This window comes from Lygodium microphyllum, chromosome 8 (assembly GCF_053477565.2).
Source record: "Lygodium microphyllum isolate KBCC chromosome 8, Lygodium_microphyllum_v1.1.10, whole genome shotgun sequence".
In the NCBI taxonomy this organism is placed as follows: Eukaryota; Viridiplantae; Streptophyta; class Polypodiopsida; order Schizaeales; family Lygodiaceae; genus Lygodium; species Lygodium microphyllum.
Genome location: NC_141142.1, coordinates 103,949,448 through 103,976,246, shown reverse-complemented (window position 1 = coordinate 103,976,246; position 26,799 = coordinate 103,949,448). Strand labels below are relative to the sequence as shown.

The 26,799-nt window shown below is 40.0% G+C and overlaps 1 protein-coding gene across 2 annotated transcripts in view; it reads right to left on the bottom strand.

Annotated features, from left to right (window-relative positions):
• Nucleotides 1-13,791: 13,791 nt before the first annotated feature.
• Nucleotides 13,792-26,799, bottom strand: part of LOC148032688 (protein TIC 22, chloroplastic-like) — a 116,713-nt gene continuing 103,705 nt past the window's right edge. Inside the window, exons 5-8 of one of the 2 annotated variants that reach the window (XM_087683316.1) lie at nucleotides 25,239-25,298; nucleotides 14,590-14,673; nucleotides 14,288-14,323; nucleotides 13,792-14,201 (exon numbers count right to left, since the gene is read on the bottom strand). In XM_087683316.1, the coding sequence (XP_087539442.1) occupies nucleotides 14,100-14,201; nucleotides 14,288-14,323; nucleotides 14,590-14,673; nucleotides 25,239-25,298 (282 nt within the window). In that variant the 3' untranslated portion in view covers nucleotides 13,792-14,099. The remainder of the gene's footprint in view (nucleotides 14,202-14,287; nucleotides 14,324-14,589; nucleotides 14,674-25,238; nucleotides 25,299-26,799) is intronic. The other variant, XM_087683317.1, reaches the window with a different exon arrangement.

Below are 26,799 nucleotides of genomic sequence, written 5' to 3'. Positions count from 1 at the left end.
CTCGGCATGGACCTGCAATGCATTTTTCCGTGTTAGCATTCTTAGAAAAAAAAAGGTTTAATCTTATTAAGATTAACCTTATTTTTAAATTCTACTCCCTGCAGATCAGCTAGTAGAGCCGTAGACCTATTTTTTCCTATCCTGACAATCTTGTAGGGGCCATCCCATCTAGGTTTCAGCTTCCCTGGAAACAGCTCCCTACGCGCATTGTAGTACAGAAATAAGTGCCCTTTTTTAAATGTATACTTCTTTGTTTTAAGGTTGTGCAACTGCTTCATCCGACGTTTAGCTACCTCTTGGTGTAATAAGCTCTGTAATTTCAGTTCATCCAGGTGGGCTATGGTCGTAAAACGTTCAAAGAGTGCATCCTCGTCTCCCAAAGAGTGGTTAATTGCAAACCGTATGGTTGGCAACTCGATTTCGAGGGGTAACACACACTCTTCCCCATAAACTAATTTAAATGGAGTATGGCCGGTAGCTCGCTTGAATGTTGTATTGTATGCCCATACTGCCACATACAATGTTCTGTCCCAGTCTCGTTTCTTCTCAAAGACTATTTTAGACAAGATACCCACAAGCTGCTTATTAGTGCTTTCGACTTGCCCGTTAGCTTGCGGATTATAGAGGGTCGTTTTGTTATGCTTGATTTGCCAAGCCTCAGTCAGGCATTTGATCACTTTACTCAAAAAGTGGGTTCCACGGTCTGACACTAGTTCCTTCGGGGGACCGAAACGGCAGATAATCTACTGTAAAAGGAAACTTGCAGTCTCTTTTGCATTGTCCTGCCTCGTCACCCATGCTTCTGACCATTTTGTGAAATAATCAGTTGCTACTATAATGTACCTCTTCTGAGTAGTAGACGACGGGGTGATAGGACACACAAAGTCAATGCCCCACTTCTCAAATGGAAGGATAGCCATGATAGGCATAAGTGGGCATTTCCTATTCTCTCTGCTGTCATGTCTTTCAGGTATCACATCTCTTAACGTACTCAAAGGAATCTTGGAAGATGGATGGCCACCAATATCCAGCTCTTAAAGTTTTCTGTGTCGTCAACTGTCCAGTGAAGTGCCCTCCACACGCAGAGTCATGGCACTCTTCCAAGATGAAAGGAACCTCATCAGGCATCACACATCGGTGATAGATATCATCAACACCCTGCCGATATAGTATTCATGCGATCAAGGAAAACTTCAAAGCCTGTTGTCTAGTTTTTCTCTTTTCTGATTTTGATAAACCAGGTCCAGTCTCTCGTGTTGATAGATAATGCATGATAGCAACATACCAAGATGGGATAGAAGCTGTATCAATTTTAAACATTTCTTCAATATCACTTCCTTCAGCCAAAGTCTCTTTCGACTCCCCGAAATCCACAAGGCATTCCACAATACCTTGCAACCTCGATGGCTTACTCTTAATCTCATAATCGAACTCCTGCAAAGTGATTAACCACTTTACCAAACGATCAAGCTGTTGTAGCTTGTTCATAAGCAATCTAAGCCCTTCCGCCTTCGTATAGAAAACTACCTTCTCATAGAGAATGTAGTGCCTGAATTTTTTAGTCGCAAAGACCATCACAAGGTACAACTTCTCCATGTACTATGCATGGTGGCTACTGAAAATATATAAAATATCTCGCCTCTTTTAGCTGCTTTTAAAACTGGTGATTTTACCAGCTCATGTTTCACATCCTCGAAAGCTACCTTACAAGGGTCGCTCCATACAAATAGACAGCTAAAGGATAACAAGTTCGTTAATGGCAACGTCCTTTCTGCCAAGGCATTTATAAACCTCCGATAGTATCCTACCGATGACAAAAAGCTATGTATCTCTTTCGGAGTGCGTGGTGGACTCATAGCGACTATAACCTTGATCTTTTCAGGGTCTGTTGCGATCCCTACTGAACTAACCACATGGCCTAGCAATAGCCCATAAGGTACTCCAAAGACACACGTCCGTGGGTTAAGAGCGATACAAAATTGTCTGCAACACTCAAAACACTTTCTTAAGATAATCAACATCCTTTCCCTTATAGTGGCTGCCCCCAAGTCATCGATAAATACTTTCAACTCATCTGGGAAGATGTCGCCAAAGGTCTTGTCTGGTGTTCGTTTCCATGATCCAGGTGCATTGCACAAACCAAAGGCCATCACATGGTACGCAAAATTACCAAAGACAGTAATGAAAGTTGTTTTCAACTTGTCCTCTTCTGCAATTGCCATCTGGTTGTATCCTGCAAAGCAATCCATAAATGAATATATTCCCCTACCTGCTAATTGATCCAAAATCTGGTCAATAAATGGCAACGGGTAGTAATCCTTAACCGTATGCTTATTCAGCTCTCTAAAATCTACACATAGTCGGATCTGGTTGTTTTTCTTCTTCCTGATGACAACTGGTGAACACCATTCCGTGTGTTGTACAGGGAAGATTAAACCAGTTTTCTGTAACTCCTCAAACAACCCATCCCTCAATTCAAAAGGCATACGCCTTACTTTCTGACGCACAGGACAACTGCCTTCTTTTACAGGAATAGTTTGAACAGCCAGACTGGGAGGAATGCCTCTCAACTCGTCATAACTCCAAGCAAAGATGTCGCGGAATTCTTGGATCAAGGACACATAGTCCTCCCTTTCTGCTGAACTAAGCATGGAACCTAATTTAATTGGCCGCGAATCATTCGGCGTGCCAAGGTCCAACTCAATCCAACCATGTCTCTTATCCTATCTTGCGGCTCTATCAGCTCATTTAGAGTTATCTGATAAATATCCTCTGTAGTGGAACCCTCTTTAGATTCATCGTTGGATGATGTCTCAGTACCAGATGGATCATCTGCTATCTCTAATTCAGTAGAGGATAAAGAAGCTCTCTCACTCTGAGGAGACTCAGGGTAAGCATCGACTATTACTCGATTAGCACCTCTACCTAGAACCACTCGACCGGTGGGTATATCGACTTGACAGCTTGTTCGTAAGATCCAAGGCCTGCCTAGCAAGACTCAATAGCTAGGACGTCCTGCAAATCTTATTACCCTAAATTCCAAGAAGCATTCTACACTTGCAACTGTAACATGGACTTTAGTAACGCAACCTTGTGGTTGCCTTAGACTATCATCAGCCATTCTAAGAAGGGTGGAGCCATCTTTTTGGATACCTAGACCCAACCTCTCCATTAACTCTGAACTCATGATATTGACGGAGGACCTGGTGTCTACGATAGCATGCTCCACTAATATTCCATCCACGTATGCTAGAACCCTAGGGCAATTCTTTTCAACATGATCAAACCAATCTTCCCCTACTCGTGCTATACCCAAAGGTTCTACAATATACCCAATACGCAGAATCTTCTTAAATTCCTTACATACTCCTGGAGATAATTTAATCAACTGTAGGAGGTTTACATTCGGTTTGACTTCGCAAAGAGAACTTGCTAAATCAAAATCATGATAGGTAGACAAAGCTCTCTTTTCTCGCCAAACCATCCTTTCTTTTGGTCTCGGGATTGGCTTTGGTGCTTCTCTTTTAGCTCTTGCCTTCTTTCTTGGCACTTCCTCATCCTTCTTAGGATCGACTTTTTTGTCAACAGGCCTTAGAGGTCCACCTTCCACACCAAGATTCAGGACTTGCGTCCCCTTATCCCCTTGCTTAGGGTTTTCCTCGACCATATCTTTATCACCCTCTTTAGCCTTTTGGCCTCTTGTTACGGCTCGTAGGTTAGAGGTTTCAACGCCATTGACGCGTATAGCCTCGATAAGGTTGAATCCATTGCCTTGTGGCAACTCCTCTATAGTGGTCTTTCCCCTTTGTAGTATTTGTCTTGGTCCATCATTTTGCTGGAGGTTACTACTTTGCGCTTTATGATTAACTAGACCTGCCTGTTTACTCCCTTGTTGGAGGGAACTAATCTTACTCCAACAGGTAGCGGCTAAATGGCCCGACTTCCCACAAATATCACATTTAACATTTGGACAGTTTCTAGGGAAATGTTATCTGCCACACCACTTACAGCTGAATCTTGAGGGACCACCCTCTTTAGGGCGTCGACTCCCTATCAGATTCTGCTGCTTCTTCAGGAAATTGACGTCAACAACTATTTGCCGATATTGTTCAGAAATCATGTCGATGTAGTGCTTCATCATATCCTTAACTTCACCAAGGACATTAGAGGCACTCGACTCATAGCCTTGATCATCTATCTATCGTTCCATTGGCCTAACAATTTGATTGGGCATTGGTTGTTGACTCACAGGAACAACATTAGGGTTTGAAGCTTGGCCTCCAACATTTGGTGAAGCCAAATGGCTAGCCATAGGCATAGTCACATTGGGAGGAGCTGGTAGCAAAGGTACATTTTGAACCATGCTTCCTCTCCCATTAGGGTTATCCATAAGCATCCCTTGACTTCCATTTATCAATGGTAAATTGCCTCTAGGTACTAAATCCGCATTAAGATTTATTCGAGGGGAGTAGGCCATTTGTAATCGTGACTCTACTGTTTCTGCCTGCGCGATGGCGGTGTCTATATCAACCAAAGCCACACTACTCAATTGTACCTAAATATTGAAATCCAGTCCATGCAAGAAGTATTGCAATTGGGCAGCCGACGAAATAGGAATGTAAGTTTGTAACTTACGAAACACTTTCTTAAGCTTCTTGGCATAAGCTTTCACATTCTCATGGGGTTCTTGGTGTGTTACATTCAAAACATGCAACTAGTATTAGCCACCTCTTTCAGAGGCATATTCTCCTCGAAAAGCTGTATAAAATTGGTCGATTGTGGTTATGGTTCCAGTTTCTATGCTATGATACCATACTGCAGCCCTTCCTTTTAATGTCATGTTAAAGAACATCATAAGATGTCCTTCATCTTGGATGTGGTAATTAAATATTAATCTTTGGAATTCACAAATGTGAAACTCCGAAACTTCTTCGGCTAACCCATTAAAAATGAGCAAAGGAAATCCTAAACCTGGCAGATCCAGCGTCCCTGCAGAAATTGCAATGGGTTGTGCCATGACGATAATCGGATTGACAATAGGAGTTTGGACTAATGGGATCACACCCCCACTTGAAGTGGGTTGACTTGGTGGAAGAGAGGAAGAACTTCGCTTCCTCCTGTACCTAAAGGACTATGTGCAACAATTGGATTACTAAGACCACTGCCTTTTATGCGTATCGGGCTACTCCTTTGAGGAGAATAGCGACTTACAATCTCCAACCGCCGTCTAGCCCTCTCAGCACGTTCTGTTTTTTGTATTTCGGCTTAACGGTCCTTGTCAGAGGACATAAACCAAATTTTTGGTCCCTAAAAACCCTAGATTCGAGAACCACCACTTGTTGGCAACTCCCGGCAATGCACTACTAATGGGACCTCAAATGGGCCTGCACTGGCTATGGCACTAGCCGGACCTCATGCTCATGACAGACAAACACACCCTCACGGCCTCGCGGGCCAGGAGCGTCTATCTGCTGCTAAAGGATGAACTGTCCTAAAGCCTAATCTATGCGTTTATAGTTTTGTAGTCCATCGTTTTGTAGTCCAATGTTTCCCTTTTTATAAACTCCACAGAGGGAGAACCCATACACATTGGCAATACATGCAACGATAATCACATACATGGGAGGCAACCTCTCGGTGGAATCACCGCGGCCCCACTGCAGCTCTCCTACATTGCAGAGATTAGCCCCTTGATGCGCTGCTCAACATATAGAACAAACGAACAAACTCCACTCTTTCATTTTGAAAGTATTCCAGGAGATACCATGTGTCCTTACCAAATAATCCCCCCAAAAACGAACGTCTATCCTACGGCTTAGGTTGCCTTTCCACACTCAAGCGTGGGTCATCATAATCGAAAACAGGTGCTATGCATCTAGTTCTTTGTATTCCGATACCATGGTTGACATGCACATGCAAAAGTGGATGATCCAAAAGTTCTCAAACATAATGTTTAATCAGAAACGTGTTGTGCAGAACCAAGCTTTCCAATGCTTATTCACTAACTCGTTACGGCGATGCAAGGATAGCACCGAGACAACACCCGTGCTACTATCCTCTTAATTAAAATACAACAAAATCTATGTCATGGTGTGCATCAAAAAATCAGCAATAATCAGCACACAAATCGCACCATTCAAACCTCCCAACCCCCTACGTTTAGGTATTGCTGTCGTTGCATAGGTGTAGAGGTTCATTTTCTCATGTCTTGATGTATGAAAAGTGATAAATCACAAACTTTGACAAGGAGATAGGGAAAACTGAGGCTAAACCTCATGATCTGCCACTACCATACATCCACAAACAATCATTATATTTTTTCTTATTTTTGTGAGGCGTATTTCTATTTTTTTCCTTATTTTTCCCATTTTCTTGATTTATTTGGCAATAAAATATGCTATTTTCTGATTTTTCTTGTTCCAATCACTTCAGCATATTAACATTCAATTTTTTTTCCATTTTTCCCCCATAGGAACACATTCACCCATCCGAAACGACAAAACTACCATTTTATCGCTTAAAAATCGCATTTCGGGTTTACGGGAATTACATAGCGCATGTAAATCATTGCAAAATCAAAATTTTTTGATAAACATCAATTAATCATGATAAAAGCAGCACTCAAACAAATTTCCATCCAATAAAAACATCATTACCATCATAAACTATCAAAAAACATCATTTTCCTTCATAAAAATGGTCATACCGTGTTTTTACGTAAACCCGACAAGCATTAAATGACTGCATGACCAGTGGACGGAGCCTCCATTGCTCTCAATCCAATGTTGCACAACAATCTTTAGCATCTCCATCAATCTCCATCACCGTTTGCTTCAATCTCCTTCCCGATTTCTTCTTCAAGATAGTGCACATGAATAGCCCATAGAGAGAAGAGAGGGAGGAGAGAGAAAGACTAGATTCTGATCTCTTCATCCAGACAGCCATATCTCGCGCGAGGACTGGCGATAGAATCAAGAAAGAAATAGAAGTTGCCGGGCAATGTCAATTCTATGGCTTCTTTGCAGCCCAAAATCGAGTTTGGAGGGAGGGGGGGTAGCGATTTTTGCGTCGCCATGTTCTTCACGACATGCTGCCACCATTCATGGGAAAAATGAAGGGGGGGGGGGGGGGGGGGGGGGGGGTCTTAAGGTCCCAAAGGGCACCACCCCTTTGGCCTAAGTTTTGTCCACCCTTTCAAATCTTGGCCAATTTTTTGGCCTCTTCCGCGTCCGGACTCCGTTTCGACCTCTGAAAAATCTTGCGCATCCGTCTCGGCATCCCACACTGACTGGCAACTTCCAGCATCCCGCACGGTAGTCGGAAAAATTATCAAAAATCCACAAGTGTCGCTCGGGCGCCTTTTAAAAGCCATCTTTCACTTGGTGCTTAAAATCGTCCTAGCTGCAGCTGCCGCCTTCGATGTTGAATATTTTTCCCCTAAATTCCAGATTTTTTGGCAAATTTTAGGCACATCCCAGGCTCAAAACTCCGCTCTCAGTTGACTATTGGCCGTAGCCTTCCACATTTACTGTTAATATTACCTCTCTAAGATTAGTGTAAGTCCCGTGGCGCTAACATTAAAGACAAACATAAAATGCCAAGGATAGTTAATGAAAAAGTAGTCCTGATGGAGAAAAATGAATGTTGCTAATGAAGAATTGGTACCGACGAAGATGATATTCTACAAATGGTATAGATATCTTATAGGTACTATAGAGGATGGTATCTTCTATGATTATTCCTAGCACAATTTCTAGAAGATGGGATTGTTGATATCACTACTCTTAACTCTTGAGCCTTCATATTGGAGAAAGCATGAATGGTAAAAAAAAAAGGAATTGAAGGTACCGCAAGAGATGGGAGATTCAGTGTTGATATAAAGAAGTGAGTGATCATGAGTCTCCATGGAAATTTGTACCTACAAAGTAAAATCTCACATGCATTCATTTCCTAAGGGAGAGTGTTAGTCTTCTACCTTATGTATAGGACATATGATATTGTTGGTTTGGGAGATGGATCAAACTTCAGGCAAGCTTCAAGTATTCTCCCATACTTGAGGACCCAAAGCCATGTATCTGTTATGGTGCAAATATATTGTGAGTGAATGTGTGTATATAGGCTAACATATAGTTAGAAGACTACACCATGGAGTTCTTTGTTGATGGTTATAGTTAATGAAGTAGGGTACCTTGAGTTGAGATGAAGATGCAAATAATTATTTTTGGAGAGGGGAAGGATTTATTGAATAAGATTTTCAAAAAATCCAAAAGATAGAATGGATAAAAGAGATACTCCAATCCAAGTAGCTCTTGAAGCACATGATTCTCCACTAGATCAACCACATGGGGAAGTGGATGTAAGAGATTTCCTTATACTAAAGTACCTTCTCTAGTTGACTTCAAAGTTGATTTTCTAGTGGGATGAATGAAGTAAAAAGGAAAAAAATTGTAAGTGACTCACAAAAACATGTCTAACCAAGGTGAGTCAAGAATCCCTAGGTATTTATTGACATTGATATGCCCTAAGTAAATGTGAGGGACATGGGGAACAAGGGCTGGGAGTTGGAGACAAGGCCAGCTAATCAAGGTCATTAGATGCATCCAACTTTATGGTCCCTAGGTGTGTAGTGTAGTGCATGTGAGAGTATATTCTTTTCTTTTCTTTTCTCTCTTCTCTTTTTTTAAAACCCCTCTTCTCATCATTGCCTTCCCCCCCTATTGTGAATAATCACACTCTCATACAACTAAATGTATCCTTACAATGATAAATGGATCTCAAAGTTCTCAAGGACAACTAGAAATAGTAAATTTGGCTCAAAGAGTCAAGTTGTGCACTAAAGTTCGCCTGCTAAAGATTGAAAGTTATTGTTAAAGGAGAACCGAACTATTGATGAAGATCTGGGTGCATGTTGATGAAGCAATTTGCAACTTCTCTTATAGCATTAGAGAAATTTTGAGGTATGGAAAACACCCTCTAAGGGAGTTTGACCAAAAATATTCTCTCTAAAAATAGTACCATGATAAAAAATTTACAAATGAACTCCAAACTTGTCAAAGATTGCATTTGTAGAACCTACTCTTCATAAGATTTTTAATTATATATAGCATGATGGGGTTTTAGATCTGACGAGGCTCGATTTTGTAAAGAATTCTTTTTTACTATTAAAAGATTTAATCACGATCATATCCCCTAGACAATAGAAAATCTTTAATGTTACTTCATTGTTCCACTTCCAAACCTTATCAACACATAGATCATTAGAAAGCTCTTGAAGAATAGGCTCAAAAAGCACAAACTCTTGTAAGTTTTGAGTTCATTTGCAGAAATTTTACCATGCTTCCATTTTTTGAGGGAATATTTATGTCAAACTCCCTTAGAGGGCATTTTTGAGACATCAAAATTCCCCTAATGAAATGGATAACCATTGGATATTATCATTGAGATATGACATCGTTGAAAAAATTGGGATGTCTTTATCAATGGCTCTCTATTGTCTTGATCTCTTGTTGAAGTCTCTCAAATGATCTTAGTAGCTTGATGTTTTGATAATCTGCCATTCGAATACTTCCAAGACTTGAGATTTGTACTGTGCCATTTTGAAGTCTTGGATGTTCGTTGATGGGCTTTTTCATTGCTATAATCTATCATGTTCATGCATTCACTTACTAAAACTTTGAGAATACCATGCAGTGGAAAAAATGGAAAGAATTGCATAAAACATTTTTCTTTTCATCACAACTTGATGAAAATTGTGAGTTTATACCTATGATCCTACCCTCTCATAAGATGTACCATTATTTCAAAAGTTGGAGAAACTTTGGCTCTTGCTAGTGCAACACATAGATTTACAAAATAAAATATATACAAGGTTAACTAGGGTTACTTATATACAAGAGTGAATATTTTTCTCGAATTTGGAAAATCCATTGGTTTTAGAAAGTCAGCTTGTACTCCAATCCAACAAAATCATCCAAATCAATTGGTTTGGTAGCTAGTCCAAAAAGGTAAGTAACCTAAAAACTAAGTAAGGAAGGTCCTGCAAAGCGACTAGCTATATGTAATCCCTTTTTAGTCAAAGCCTTATCAATCAATGGGTGATATTGTAGTTGTGATGGCATGTCCAAATTTTGAGCCAAGATGATAGACCGCAATACTCTAGTAATGGTTAGTTGCTATGGTCAGTCAGTCCTAGTTTGATGTAAGTATTGTGTGTTTTTCTTAGTTAGAGAGCTCAAAAAATAAATTTGATATTTTTTATATTGTTAGTTTTATTGAAATGAGTAGAGTAATTGTTACTTTTCAACAATAAAGAGTACTTCCATTTTCCAATAGTAATGTTTTGCCGTCGTATTTCAAGCATTTCTCTTATCGAGCGGAAAAAAGGTAGCAGAAGCCTCTCCTCATTTGAAATCTTTGAGTGCTTAATGCTCATTATTCCCTCTCTCTTGTCTCCACTCTACACCTCCTTTGGAGTTTTTGTTTGTTTTCTCTCTACTCAGCCACACATTTTTGCCCTCCATCTTTCTACTCCATGGAGGTGTCTTCTCAGTGCAGAAGGCACAGTTCTTCCATCAAGTCCATAATAACTTTCAATACGCTCAATGAGTAGGATAGGTGGATTCCCTTGACCATAATGAAGGGAAGTTGGATAATCATGCAACAAAGAAAGTGAAAGAGATCTTCCACAGCCAACCCCTTTTTATCATGCTAGAATGGCAAGGTAACAAATTTTAGGCTTGTTAGCCATTGGCCTAATGACTGTGTTTTCTCCTAGCATGGTTTAAACCTTAGTTATAGTAGTTCTATGTGTAAAGCAATCTTAAAATGCCTCATGAAGTGCAATTTGTATGTAGTTGTAAAACATGACCTAAAGAGGTATTATGTGTCTTTCTCATGTATGGATCATTATTCTTGATCATGACCAACTGTATGCTGGAGTTTTTTGCTTAGCAATACAACATGTTAGTGGACACCATGATTCATATCTCTATTTCTATCTTATTTTTAGCATACATTCTAATTTCTATATCTGATTTTCCATTATGAGTATTATAGAGTGCAATTCTATGTCTCTATGTCATTATTTTTTAGTTTTCTATGGGTTGCTTGATGAGGCATTAGCTATTTTTTGCACTGTCTGATGTCATTTACTCAATTTCTATATAACACAGTTTTGTCCTATTATGCATTTGTCATACATTTGGGGCTAAAATACTTTGGCGATCTTACCATGCTTTCATGAACCTTTAGTGGAAAGTTTGGGAGAAAAATGCCTTAAGTTGATGCTTGAAATTTGAAGCTCTGTAAAAAAAAGACCCTATTTTAGAAAAGAAAATCTAATTTCTTGTATGCAATTTTAAAGTTTTCTATGTGTAGACCTTATTATTATTTTCTTGATCCCATCATTGCTTCTCTGTATTTCTATGTTGAAACACCAACAAAAATGACTAAGGGTTGATGGTGGAAATTTGAAGCTTCTGTAGTATGAAGCAGTAATATATTTTCAAAATGAGAGCTAATTTTAAAGTCAACTTTAAAGCACAAAGGTGGCCCGAGACTCGTAAAAGATACATTTTTTATGAAAAATCAAACAATCACGGATCAAGATGGAAAGTTCCTAGATGCATTTTGATGCCAAGAATCCAATGTAAGTACACGTTTGTCGATCAGAGTTTGTTTGCCCACCTATTTAATGGCCACAAGGTTTGGCATTATGAAGTAGTTACTAGAATCGGAAGCTAGAAAGCACATGACAGAGGCCAAGTGATAGATTTCAATGCCAGAAAGTTGCCTATCCAGTTGAATCACGATTTTGAGATCGTCCGGCTCAAAACCACTTGCGGACAAGTCTAAACATGTAAGTTTGAACTAGTTTTCTTAATGGTTAAGTAGCTAACCATGATTAAAGGAGCAAAAGCTCCCAAATTTTGATGAGAGGGGGATGAAAAAAAATTTTACACCCCTTCTTTCCCGTTAACAAATCATTTTTTGTGTCTCTTCCAATCATCCTCTATCTTAGGGGAATCAAACCCTACAATTCTTTGCCCTCAGACACTTCATAGTGCACATGATTTGGTGAAGGGAATGAAAAGATCCAATTTCAATATTTCTCTTTCCTCTTTGTTCTTTGTTCATATCATTTGGGTGTTTAGATCAAGTTATGTTTATTTCTCTCTCCTCTTTGTTCCTTGTTCATATCATTTGGGTGTTTCGATCAAGCCATCTATATTTTGCAAATTTCAACCATCTCTTTTTGTATATCTATGCATGTGTCCATGTGAAATTGGATATCCTTTATGGCATGCTTGAGTGGCAGGGAGTTATGGAAGGCTGAGTTTGTAAGTATTATTTGATTTTTTAAAAATTAAATTTTGTAATTTGTTTCAATTCATTATGTAGTGTGTTCTAATACATTGTATGTTAAAATTGTTTTGTAGTATCATATGGTTGGTAGGATGCCTACTCCTAGAGAGGTAGGTTACCATCAAGGTCATAACCCGACGTCCACTTGGCAACATTTCTATGAGGAGGGACTGATCATGGAGAAACAATATAATCGTACCACGAGGATTCCACAACTAAAAGAGGTATGTTTTATTTTTCAGGCTGACGTTCAACCCATATCTTTTGAAGAGATGGATGGCATCTTTGAGAGCTTGATACCTTCCCACAATTTCAACAAAACCTTATGTTTAGATCCTACAACGTCCCTCCTAGTTTGAGATATTTTTACTTCTTTGATCGGGTCAAGCTTTGGACTCTTTAAACCATTTGGAAACCTTGACACCACATGGTCTGTAATACTTCTATTGATTTTTAAACTTTCCTTAGAAGGCCATCCTTGTATGATTGCATTTGACTCCATAATATTGATCAAGCTTAGTACTCCCACTCTTGCAGTGTTTTTGATATAGGCTATATTCACATTGAACACGAACCCCTTTGTACATTGATATGATAAGAGGGTAGGTGGGTGGATTGTCAACTAGTTAATACATTGCCATATTTCTTGGACTTCAAATTTGCAAACCTTGCCCCGAAATTTGAGTGTTGTTTGGCGCCCAAAATGGCCACAAATGTTTGGCTTGTGCCAAGTCATAATTGCTTGTCTATGCTTTTAAGTGGTAACTTGTTAAGGATGCGACATTGGGTTTGATGTGCCATTTTCCAATTTTGGCATTAAACATGTTTTTTGATACCACTGCTTGTGACATGAAACTTGTCTCAGATTGACAAGATACCAGTGCTTGCCAGGGGCAAAAAATCTCAAATGATACAACTACAGAGACTTTTATAACGGATTTTATGAAAGAGGCTTTCTCCAACAATTCTGGTATAACGTTGTTGGTTAGAGGCCATAGACCCCTAGTGCTTCGTACCACCCACTTTATCAAGCAGTAAAATCGACCTCTCAGAATGAAGTGTGAGCTGACCGAACTTAATAATTTCTCTATGGCACCATCGTGCAAATAAAGATGGTTGACTGAATATAGCACCATCTCCTCAGTGAGCTCACATTTCACTCAAAAGGGGGCATGCTGTCAAATACAGGCATACAAATCCACTGTCCTTTGGACTCCACGTAAGGAATAATCAAAATGTTTCCTATTGAAAGGGTAACAAATGAACTACATATTCAAACGCCCTTGATACAAAGCAGCTCTGAATCAGACAAACAGCAGCATTCAATGCCACATTTCTTAAAACCCAGGATACACCATTAACCGACTCAATATCTGACCTGTTGAAATAACCCAATTGAGGCTCTTATCTGACTTCAACTGCAATGTCTAGATCGAAGAACCAAGACTCACGTTTGATTCCAATTTTTATACTGATTAGCACAATCCACAGTGCGGAGGGGCTCAACTTCACACAAAGGATCGAGGTAAGCTCAAAACCAACTCACTGTGCTGCACAGTCCATAGATTATTTGATAGCTCATGGGCTACTATACAGACCTCAGCTACAAAAGCCACTCTCAAAGCATCAAGAGCTTTCAACACTTTCCCTTGTAGTGCTTTGGCACTGCTACCATTTCCTGTGTGCTACAGTTTCACAAACACAGTAGTGTCACCCCATTATACATGTTCTATAACTCATCCCATAGATGTTTTCCTTGAGACTTCTAACTGACTCAGAGCTAACATGCCTGGAGGGACAAAGACTGCATCCCCCCACCCAAGGTCGTCCTTGTTTTCCTGCTTAAAAGTTTTGGCACAAAGTTAAGATTTAACCTGTCATTATCAAATGAGCCCATAATTTTAAAAGACTTACAAGGCATTACCTCCATGCTTTTCAAAAATTTCTCGAGACTGCCCACCTGATAGCCAACAACCATCTCCCATTCATTCTTTGTAATATGAAATAAAAAGAATGGTGTAGAAATCTACTGCAAGCCTAAATTCCAAACTCCAGGTGAAAAGGCTGTGAAACATATTTTGGTTATAAACAAAATTACTGTGTAATGTTTTTGCTAAAGCAGTTCCAACCTGCATGAAATTCTCATATGGAAACTTGGAAGGTGGCTTTGGAATACAAAATTCCTTAAAGCAAAACAGGAAATAAGTAGTGTCTTCACCAATGTACCTGTATGTCAGTGTTCATTTGGTACTTCGAGTTAACTTTCTGCTGCACATTCAGTGCACCCAGAAGTGCCTGATCCAAATCTTCCTGACAATTTAGACACAAATTAGCACATGTATGACAGTCTGACAAGCCTCCTCAAATTCATATCTTCCTCTGTTTGGAACAGAACGATCTTAGCCTTGAACTGAGATACTTTACATGGTTTTTAGTCAGCATAATTGCTGCATTTGAAATTGTGCCAGTTGACTAGATTAGAACTCAAAAAACGAAGTACAACATGTAGACATGATGGCCACTCTATGAAAGCCTCTCTTAGTTGATATACACAATAAGCTGTTGTGATTGTTGGAAGTGTGCTGGGCTCAAGAGTGGTTTGGGCCCGCTTTGGGGGGAGAGAGAGAGAGAGAGAGAGAGAGAGAGAGAGAGAGAGAGAGTTATATTGATGTCTACAAAAGGCCAAATCGGCCTATGAGACCAAAATGTCAGACATTTGGGCCCACTTTTTGGTGTTGGGGGGGGGGGGGGGGGGGGGGGGGGGGGTGTGCAGGGGGCGGGGGGGTTGGAAAGAGAGAGAGAGAGAGAGAGAGAGAGAGAGAGAATCCAGTCCCAAGCCACCAAACACTACAAGGACTAGACTCATGAATCACCTCCCAAGCACCAATCATGGATTTCTACAGGAAAATGAAACAAGAGACCCATCCAAGAGGCATCAACCACAAAACACTCCACAACTTGAATGTCAAATATTTCTAGGGAGGGCACTGGTTTTCCCCTCTCAAGCACCACTTTCCATAATCCCCCTTTAACCAGGTGAACCAAGAAGTTGTTGTCATGGGTTAGGAGATGTCCACAGTAACAGAAGAAACACCAAGGGTCCTTACACCATAAGACTGCTCACAAGTAGATGAATCCTCCAACGGACACCTGTGAGGCCACTCTAATGAGAGGCCCTCCTCTAAAGACATGCCCAAGATGGATCCAACAGAATCCTCACCATTTTTGCACACATGAAACTTCCTTGCAACTAGCATAGGCAACTCTTTAACAAAGATGAGTGAATCTATACATGCCTTTGCCAATGCACGATCCTCCACAAGTACACCAATCATGAATAATGTGAGATGAAGGATAATCACTCCTAAAAGAGAGATCATGTCCTTTCAACCGTAAGATGTTCCAATGTAGGCAGCACATAGAGCACCTCATGAGAGAGGCAATACAGCTAAATGAGAGATCATGTCCTTTCAACCGTAAGATGTTCCAATGTAGGCAGCACATAGAGCACCTCATGAGAGAGGCAATACAGCTAAATGAGAGATCATGTCCTTTCAACCGTAAGATGTTCCAATGTAGGTAGCACATAGAGCACCTCATGAAAGAAACAATATAGCTAAAGCCTCCACAGGAGCATGAACAATGGTGAGGAATTCATGTAAACTCTTGAGATCAAGGGGGATGCAAAAGTAATGTATCATAGGTAAATGCAACACCAATCAGTCAAGGGAAAAGAAGATGAAGCACTAACCTCACAAGCCCAAAATATCATAAAAGAAAAAACAAACTCGAAACTCATTGCAATGCATAGACAATGTCAAATGACTAGCCCTGTGTAGCGTGCCTTTCAAACTATAAGGTAAAAAAACCTTTGCTGTTGTGTCTAAGGTATGGACATTGAAGTTAAACTGTGTTAATGATTCCATAGTAGTGGGCAGGTGGTGTGAAACAACATTGCAAGACTCTCATCCATCTTGACTCTCAAGTCAGCTGGATGAGAGTCAAGAGGACTCACTATGAGCACCTCACAAGAGAAAACCAAGAGTATTTTATAGAGTAGCACAGATATTCCTAACAATAACTTGGTGTATGACATTTAGGGGGTTCCCTCTCTGAGCTGGAGAGACCAAAGAGTGTGACTGAGTACAAGTATGCTGCATCATCTCTTTTGGTTCTGTAAAGCAAGTTGTGTACTCTCTGAAACCAGCTTTTATAACAATAAACAAATCCAGTAATTTGAAAAAAAAGACAAAGGAAGGTAGATTGCTCTTGCATAGATGCTCAAATACACAAACACACCATTGGCCCAAAACCTTTGCAACCCCTTCTAGTATTTCTTTACTCTTAATTCCATGAATCCAAGATACAAGAAACTTTGAAAGCACAATCAGTTGGCAATTCTGCCAGTCACCAGCAATTCCAAATCCCTGGTGTGGAAGATCCGGTACACAATCTTAGCTACAAATCCAGATGTATTGAATTGGTTCAGTCAACACAACCCACATCTCTTACCACAGTTCCCAGGAGGAGAACGATGCAAAAAAACATTCAATCATTAGCTTCCACAAAGGTAAAACTATTTTTCGTTAGCCAATCAGCCTCCACCATAGAGAAAACAACCACAAGCAGCTTCGCATGAGTCTGGACAGCTCTACTGAGGGAAAAAGCATCACTAAGGCAGCTGCCAACATTGCCAGGCAAGATCAGAAACAGATCTGTTGAAAAAGCAGCATGAGCACTCAACATAGCAGCACTACGGTCTAAGCACACCACAATGGTTAGCAGATGCCCATTAACTACCTGGGAACAGCAGCACCCTGCCTTCTTTATGTTGTTTCCCACACTCAACTTGGCAATGTGGCTTTTTCTAGGCAGATAAGCAAAGCACAACGCAAAAATCAGCTTCAGGAAGAAATTGCAGCCTTAAAAGCTGAAAAAGAAGAAAGTATTAAACTATTAATTAATTATTCAGCCTGCTGCCACCTCATCACTACCATGTCAGCAACCCCTGTTTGGCATGTCATGTTTACAGCCAAATTGATTATCTCTGAATGTACTATCTTCATGACCTATTTCTACATATCACATCCATATAGAAATTAGAGACTTGTTAAATTCCCTAGCAATTCTCTGCAAATCCATGCTTCTTGATCACAATTTTACTCAAAATTTTGACTTGAAAATTGCAAATATTGTGCACATTGACACTAGAAAATTGGAGTTTTCCATGTATCACTGAAATTTTGCTCAGCTGAGCTGAATTTATTGACATTGGTGCACATTTGGGCCTAAGAAATTGGGACTTTTGCAAAAATTGCTCATTTTATGCTCTCGAGAATACATGTTAATGCAATTGGGGCAGATTGGTCTGTGAAATTTTGGGGATTTTGCAAAAATTTGTGGATTTTGGCAAAATTGATAAGTTAAATGCCTTTGGGGACATTGTTGAAGCCATCTTGGTGACGTAAGTAGTGTAATTTGAGTCTTTTATCTCCCACTTGTGAGATTTTGGAGAAATTGCAAAGAATTTTTGGGCGTTTTGTGTATCAGAAGTTGATTCAAACACATATGTATGTAGTATACATGTTAGGCAGCTCCTATTGAGTTCATGTATTGCTGAATATTCATGGTGCAGCAGTCTTAGAGATCATTTACAGATCTAGGATTGTTGCAAATGTAATTTTTATGGTCATATTGCTGAAGTGGGAGTCCCCTGGCAATGATGTATGCATGTAATGTGTGTTGAAATTTCAGTTATATCGCTGAAAATCATTCTTTCTACTGCTATACTTGTATTTGAGCAGAGTTTGTAATATAGTGACACTAAATCTTGCTCTTATTTCCTGAAATTTTGGGCTGAAATTATCTGAATATTCAGCCTGTTGTTTGCTGTCATAAATTACAGCATTGGTCCTTGGTGACAAATGGCCACTAATGCTTCTAGCAACAATGACATTAAATCCCTCCTTGAAATCAAGAGGTTTGATGGCACTGTGGAAGGACAGGATGCAAGGCATTTTGTTTCTCAAAGATTGTGATGATGCTCTCTTGGAAACTAAGCTTGCAGCTATGGCAGGGCCAAACTCAACAAGAAGGCCATTGCATACATTAAGATGGTTGTATCTAATGATGTACTCAGAGACATTAAGCGTCGATACAACTACTAGGTGTAAAGTCCCTTCCAATGTAAAGTCCTCGAATCTCGGTGTGTATAAACTTATACAGGTGTAAACACACCCTTATTTGTACCCTAAGCTATAATTACATGTTAAGCTCAATTCGAGATGGCGGAAATATGAAGCAAAGAGCGGAAAAATGACAAAAAAAGAGCAAACCTGTGCCATTTGTAAAAGAATAGACGGGTGTAAGCTTAAGGCATGAGACAAGAAGAGGAAAATAGGAAAAATGACCTTGCCACAAGAGCCGGTTGTATAAAAAGGGATGGGTGTCCATGGGATTTTAGGGCTTGTATATAAAGTTCAAAAAGTGAATGGAAACTCATTCTTTGGTGTGTGGCTAACAAGAGTCCTCTCTTCTCTTATTCTCTTCACCTTGCTTGTGTGTGTGCTCTTGAGAGAGGAAGTGTGAGAGTGTAAGGGAGTGAGTCTGTGGGAGTGAGGGATCAAGAGGGTGAAGCTCTACACCATCTCCTCTTCTCTTCTTCTCTTCTCTTGCACGCGCGTAGCTATGGTGGATGGAGCTCAATGGAGGAGGCTTGAGGATGCTTGAGCTAGCATCTAGGATGGTGGAGCTACCGATGTGTGCGAGGAAGGAGGCAACTCATTTCGGCATTAAGGTAAGCTCACTACACTCGTAGGTCCGAAGGCGTATCCGCTAGGTGAGAAATAGCCATTAGAGCTCACTTGAAACGCTTGAAACAATAAACGGTCTGTGGATCTTGGCGGTTGAGTGTGAGCACCCTACACATTTTGGTTCCGTTGCTGGGACCAACGGATTCAAGCTTGAGCACTTGCGCACCTCATATCGAGCATCGAAGTAAGGGATTCATCCCCGAAACGAAGCTTGAGATAGGTAGGAGGTCTGAGTCATAGTTACACTCATACGTAGTACGAACTAGTTCGTACTATATAGTTCCTACCGTACCGTGCCGTGCGAATTCGTATGAATCCATACCAAAAACAAGTTTTTTTTTCTTTTTTCTTTTTTCTTTTTTGCGTGGTGGTTGTTGTTGTTGGTGGTTTGGGTTGTTGACTATTGTTATTGTGGTGGTGGTGGTGGTGGTGGTGGTGGTGGTGGTGGTGGTGGTGGTTTTGTAGCCTTGATCAATCAACCAAGAAAGGGGATGGAAGCTTGATTGGACTTCTCATACATGTTTTGTTATGATTTATCCTAGAGCCAAAGGCCATACATAAGGTATTCAAGCAATTTCAAACGTTTCTAATTGATATCCCATGATTTTTCAGTTAGTGTCATCGATAAATAAATTCAGCACCATTTGCCAAAAAGGGCCCAAAATAACATACGGATACGTATTGTATGAATAGTACCGTACGTCATACAGAAACAACTATGGATCTATTATTTAATGAAATATGGTTTTCTTATTTTAAAAATCATCCTAAATTTTTTTTTCGTTCTAATATCATACCGTACCTTATAAAATCATAAGGTACCATTTAGTATCGTATTTTATCATACCGTACTATATCGTACCTTTCGTACTTGACAACTATACTCCTGTCCGTCTGCGTGCTCCACCACTATTTGCAAGCCTGCACCACTACCAAAGCTCCTCATCCTTCCTGTGGGAGCTATAGTTCAGTACACCGCAGAAAGTGCAGAGCTCAATCATCGTCCCCAACTCATCAACTACCTGCACGACATGTGCCTCCAGTCCTATGCACCACCACCACCAATCTAACACTGCCCGCCTATCTAGTGTAACCTGCCTGTGCCACTTGCCCAGTAGTCAACAATCTATGCTTGCATGGAAAGCTCAGCTAAGCTCAGCCACCACCAAAGTGCCCACCACAGCTTTACTCAAGCACACATATCAAGTATAAAAAAGATAAATTTTATGAATTTTTAATTCATATTTAATATTTTGGAAGGGGTTTTTGCCTAGGTAGCGTATCTCTGTTCCTGCAAATGTTTGGGACATATTTCTTGGAGAGATTTTGTGAATTTTGGGACTTTTGCATTTTTTGTGCTGTTGAGCAGTGATTGTATCTTTGACAACATGTACATCAGACAATTTTTTTCGGACTGTGATCAAATTTACTAATTATAACAAGATGCTTGCTATAATTTCAAAAAATTCTCAAATTCTTTGGCAAAGTGTAGTCTGCGAGTTACATTTAATGATGGCAAATATATGGTTAAAGATAAAAAACTCATGACTTTAGTCTTGACTCGCACTTTATGTCATGGATTATATAAGTTAGATGCTTATTCACTTGATCAATCAGTCTATCTAGCATCTACTCTTACTCCTACTATGTCACAGACAAAGTTATGGCATGCTCGCATGGGGCATGTTAACTATGGCAACTTGATGCTTATGCAGCATACATAGATGCTTGATGGCTTACCTCTCTTGGAGAGACCTCTTGGGCACGTATGTGAGGGATGTATTTTGGAAAAATGTGTCATTTTTTGTTTCCTCACGATGTTGCTTTTAAAGCAATTGCTAGATTATAGATTGTGCATTCGGATGTATGTGGCCCTATGCAAACAAAGTCATCGGGTGGCTACTATTATTTTGTCACTTTTATTGATGACTTTACTCGTTTTTGTTGGGTCTGCTCTTTGGTGAAAAAGTCAAAGGTGTATAATGTATTTTTCGCTTTTGTAGCACTTGTCAAAAATCAATCTGGCTAAAGGATCAAGACTCTTCGTTTGAACTCAAGGGGGAAATACATGTCTTCCATGCTGAATTATTTTTTGAAGCAGAAAGGCATTGTCCATCAGTACACTACCACATATACTCCACAACAGAATGGGGTTACAGAGAGGAGGACTCGATCACTCATGGAGATGGCCAGATGTATGCTGAGAGCAAAGAGTTTACCACATAGTTTTTGGTTAGAAGCAGCTATGTCTGCTTGCCATGTTTTGAACATGTGCCCTATCAAGGTATTAAAGAATGTCACACCTTTTGAGGCTTGGAATAGCCAGAAACCTTCTGTTGGACATTTTTGTACTTTGGTGTCTTGCGTACGCTCACATTCCCAAGATACTAAGAAAAAAGTCGGAAAACAAGGCTATTAAATGCATTTCTATGGGGTAAAACAGTGAGAGCAAAGGATATAGATTGTATGATCATGTCTCTACGAAGGTATTTGTCAGTAGAGATGTGGTTTTTTATGAAAAAACAAAATTATCCCTTGCTAGTTTTGATCATATCAGCAAGCTGTCGATGATGTATTTGAAGGGCTGCTACCCATTTCTTTTGGTGATACAACTAGAGCTTCAACAAGTGAACATAATGTTCGGCCAGCTGCTCCATTGAGTAATGCAGAAATTCAGCCTATGGCTTATCTGAATATTCAGCAAGATGCTGAATTTGAAGTTCAACAGGAGCTTATACACAATCAGGAAGCTAAGCAAGTGCGTAGATGGTACTTGCGAACTATCAAAGATAGTCATTTGGATGCTCCTATTGCTGGTCGTAGTAGAAGACAAGCTCATTTGTACAATGGTGCAAATACAATGGAGTTAGTTATGGCAACATATACACTTGATGATGAGGAGCCTGAATGTTTTGAAGATGCACAACATAGTGTGTATTGGATGGCAGCAATGCAAGCTGAGTTTGTTTCTATCATAAAGAATCAAACATGGGATCTCGTGACATTGCCTGTTGGAAAGAAAGCCATCAGTACAAAGTGGGTCTATAAGCTGAAAAGGAATGCAGATGGATCCATTGACAAGTATAGGGCCAAACTTGTGGCCAAAGGCTACGCACAAAAGAAAGGCATTGACTATGAAGAGACATTTGCTCCTACATCCCGCTTGACTACCATTTGGTCTATGGTTGCTTTGGCTATAGCTATCATGGTTGGACTGTGCACCAGCTTGATATTAAGACTGCATTTTTACATGGGGAACTTCAAGAAAAAGTGTATGTACAACAGCCCATTGGTTTTGTAGTTGCGGGATCCGAACACTTGGCATGCCAGCTGAAAATGGTTTGAAGCAAGCTCGCTAGCTTGGTATGCAAAAATTGATGCCTTTTTACTCAGCCAAAGGTTCATTAACAGCTCATCAGCCTACACTTTACATATGTAAAAAGGGGGGATCCTTACTGGTCATATATCTTTATGTAGATGATCTTTTGCTCACAAGGACACATGCTAATCAAATTTCAGCATTCAAACAAAGTTTACAACAAACTTTTGGGATGTCTGACTTAGGACCTTTGCACTATTATTTGGGCATTCAGTTCATTCATCATGCTATAGGCATTGGATTGTCACACTCTAGATAAATTACATAGAGATCCACTATCACTTTGTCATAGAGAGGCTACATGTAGGAGATATCAGCCTTGTCTACTGTCCTACCACCGATAATGTGGCAGACATCTTCATCAAAGCTCTTCCTCATGACAATTTTGAAGCATTCCACAATGCTTTAAATTTGATCTCCTTTGGTGGATGATCCTTGTATATTGATTACTCTTCACTCCAAGGGATTTGTTCGGTTTGACTCACGCTTACGTTGTGACAAAGGAGCGTCAGTGATCCTCAATAGGACACTGGGGCACTTTTTACTCTCCTTACAAGAGGTTTTTTCCCCCCAGATTTATTCTCTTTTATTTCATGTGCCTATGTTACACAGTTTGGGCACTTATCTTGTTTTACACTTTTCGGGTGCGAACACACGCTAACAACGCTAAGGTTTAATGGTTGTACTTTATACTTGCACATTACACTCTTTGATGATTGCATTGGGAGTCATGTCTTCACTATCTTCACTGTCAACTCTACTCTCAGCTAAGCTTCGATCTCTGTGCATCCTCTCACATCTCACACTCAGTCAATAACCTTGATAACAACCATAATTCCAAAGAGATTTGAGCATGTTCTTTGTCACCGACAATTCCTAAGGACTGCATTTTGCTCCTACTATCCTCCATCATTGATTCACTAGTGTCCTCTCCGACATCGCCCTACCTAAAGGACTGCATTTTGCTCCCTCCACAAAGCATTCTCATCCACAAGTGATGCCGCCTCATCAGCTAGGGGAATGCAATCATCTCTAAGCTCTGATCGGGATCATCAACTTAACTCTACTCACCTCAATACCAGTCCTAAAGTCAGCCCTCCTAAGGTTCACTCCATTGTATCAGCATAATTCATTCAGCATGATTCAGTGTTCATTATCAATAACTTCATTCTTCTTTTGTGTTTCTGAGTTTTGAGACAATGTTTGTCATGTACAATTTGTGTTCCGCCCTATAAACTCTACCGTTTCTCGACAAATTTTACCCAGGGTAAGTTACATTCTCCAAGTTTATAGCTCTTAATGATGTGGCGTCTTCAAATATTGAGCATGAGGAGACAATTATGGCTATTGTTGATGATTAGGGTGCGTTTGAACTTGCAAATGTTGATTTTGATCATGATATGCCTTTCTTAGATAATGTGGATGATAGTCTTCTTGTGAGTATTGCTACCAGTAGCAACCATACATGATGCATGAGTTACTTTGAGATACTTCCAAGCTCTCATATTTTTCCCTTTGCAGTTGTTACTTGAAGCTTGGGCCACGTTGGGCTATTTTGATTTTTCTCAACTCTTTTATCTAATTTGATCTTGGATGTGGGGCTAGGACACATTTTGGGTCTCTAATTGATCTATTATATATGGAATAGATTATCATGCTTTGCAAATTGTGGACGTATACTTTTGAGGAGCTTTCATAGAATGTATAAGTGGGTGGATGATCTCATCAGTATATGTGTCATGTATATGTAAATATAGAAAGAAGTGTATGATCTCATAAGTATATGTATCATGTACATAAGATAAGTCATTCCCCCTCATGTTCCTATTCCCTTTGTGACCCTATTCTCATTCCCCCAAGACCTCCCATTCTATTCTCGTTCTGCTCCCTAGCTACTATAGATGCAGTAGCATTGAGGGAAGGAGCGGATGCATAGTCACATGGAACAGGAAATTGGAAAAAGGAACAGGAACAGAGAGGGCCATGAATTGCCATTCCATCTGACTATATAGTCATATGCAATAGGCATGAAATGGGAATTTGGGAACAGGGAACAGAGACGGGGGACCCAAAAATGGCCTTTCCATGTGACTATGGTGGGTGGGAAGGAGGAAGTCCATAGCATAAGGCTGCTGGCAGGAAAAGGTGCACAGGAGCAGTAGCAGCAAGTGGATAGCAAGGTAGCAATAGTCATGCGAGTGGAGCTATGGTGGGTGGGTTTGGCCAAAACCCATGAATAGCTGAGTTATTAGACATACAGAATGGTCCTAAATGATACCAAAACCCATTGATTGTTATCAAAATTCAGGTATATTTCCAGCAGATGCCACTTAGAACCATAAATGTTTTGATTCTGTTTACTGTAACTGTCACGAGCACAACAGTGCCACCTAGTTCCCTGCACCTGCAGCAACAATTGTTAATTCTTATGTTTCTTTGTAAAAATTTGGGTTCTCAACTCAATTCAATACCTGGCTTGAGTAGTTCACACTAGATTTGAGTTTTACGTTATTTCATGTCATAATACTCGTCAAACAATTTGAATTGGATTTAAACTGTTCAAAGTCTTTCGCATTGATGTGAAAGCCATCTTCTGTGTACAACATTATTAAATGGAAATACAATTGGTAAATACACTGACCTGCACACCAACACATTTAGGCATCCAGTTGAAGAAGACATACCTTACAGAAGAAAATTGGAGAGTAACGCATTTCATTGCTTCTTATAATTAAGTTGTTGGACTGTCAAACATTTTCACCAGGTTTAGAATTGAAAATTAGACTGAATTCAATTTAACACATGAACAAGCCCAATGAAACTTTAACATGCAAACAATGTGCACATATGTTCCCAGACAAAGGCAGTCCCATCATTTGATATACTGTCTTTGTGAATGAACCTAAAACAGTAGAGGCCAATCAACTTCAAACCATACAGCTGAGACAATTGTAAGAACCAGTGCAAACGACTACTAAATGTGCAGCTTGCCTTTTGTACTCCTCACAATTCTGATAATACTCAACCTTTCAATAGTTCCAAGGGTCAGGCAAGGTACAAATTATTTGCTTTTTGCTTCTGTTTCCCCTAAAAATTTTCAGATCTATTTTGCCCAACCAAAAACACTAGTTGCATTCTATGAATCTCATTCTTCCAGATTCTGAGAATGTCATTGCTTCAAATGTTGTCTATACTTTCTCATAGTTTATAGATTTAATTTTTCCACTGCAAAAGGAAAAAATGAATCGAAGATTTATGCAGATGATAAGCTAAACCCAAACACCAAGGTTTAATATGTGGAATGCATTCAGTTAGACTGCTGTCAGTGACGAATGAAACACACAACGATGTTGGAAATGAAAGTCCAAAGTGCATAATCAAGGTAGAATAGGGAGCCAACTGCTGAAGGAGCCAGAGTACTGCCAAACACTTAATGCAGAAGGCAACATGGAACACAAGGGTCCAAGACTTAGGTTTGAGTTGTGTGAAGCATAAGGCTCAGGCAGCCTCGAAGAGACAGTCTGGATTGTGTGATGTTGATGTTAGAGTTCAAGATACCACAGACAGCAGGTGGAATGTGTCATCATGCTCATATGGGTCTCAAATCTGAGAAATGTAAACCAGCACTCAAAGGTGGAGGTTCCAGACATAGAAGGAAATTGCATTTTCAGTGCCAATGAGATCAGGAAAATGTGAATTGGCTGTCGCAGCAGTCAGGGGCAGCATAGGCTATGTTAAGTGGTGCACAGGCTGCATTCTGATGCCAAACAACTTGGACTATTTGGGGTAGTTGATGATGTGGCCACTATTGAGCTAAAAATGCATTAGCCTGACTTAAACAGCCCCAAAACATGCTTAATTAATGAAGAAACTTTCTTATTTTACAAAGAAATGCAATCCTAGAGACTTACTGTGTCCCACACCCAAAACTCTAATTTAGGTGCCCCAAACTTTCTATAAATAGGCATGCAACAAATGCACTCCCACCATCAATTTCCACCTATCACCCAACACAGTCAGCTTGCATTTACATGTTTTGCATCGTTGTCTGTTTTTCTCTCCTCAAATACCTATGTTTTTAGTATTTCTCTCTCCTACATTGTCGTCTGCGTCAGATCCAGCCTTCCTTGGCTGTGTTTGCTGGTGTTTGGCACTCAGAGGCTGCCTTTGCTACGATTCAAGATACATTCGGAGTACAACACACTCTACAGGTCAAAAACTTTGCCTTAATCCCAAATATACGAG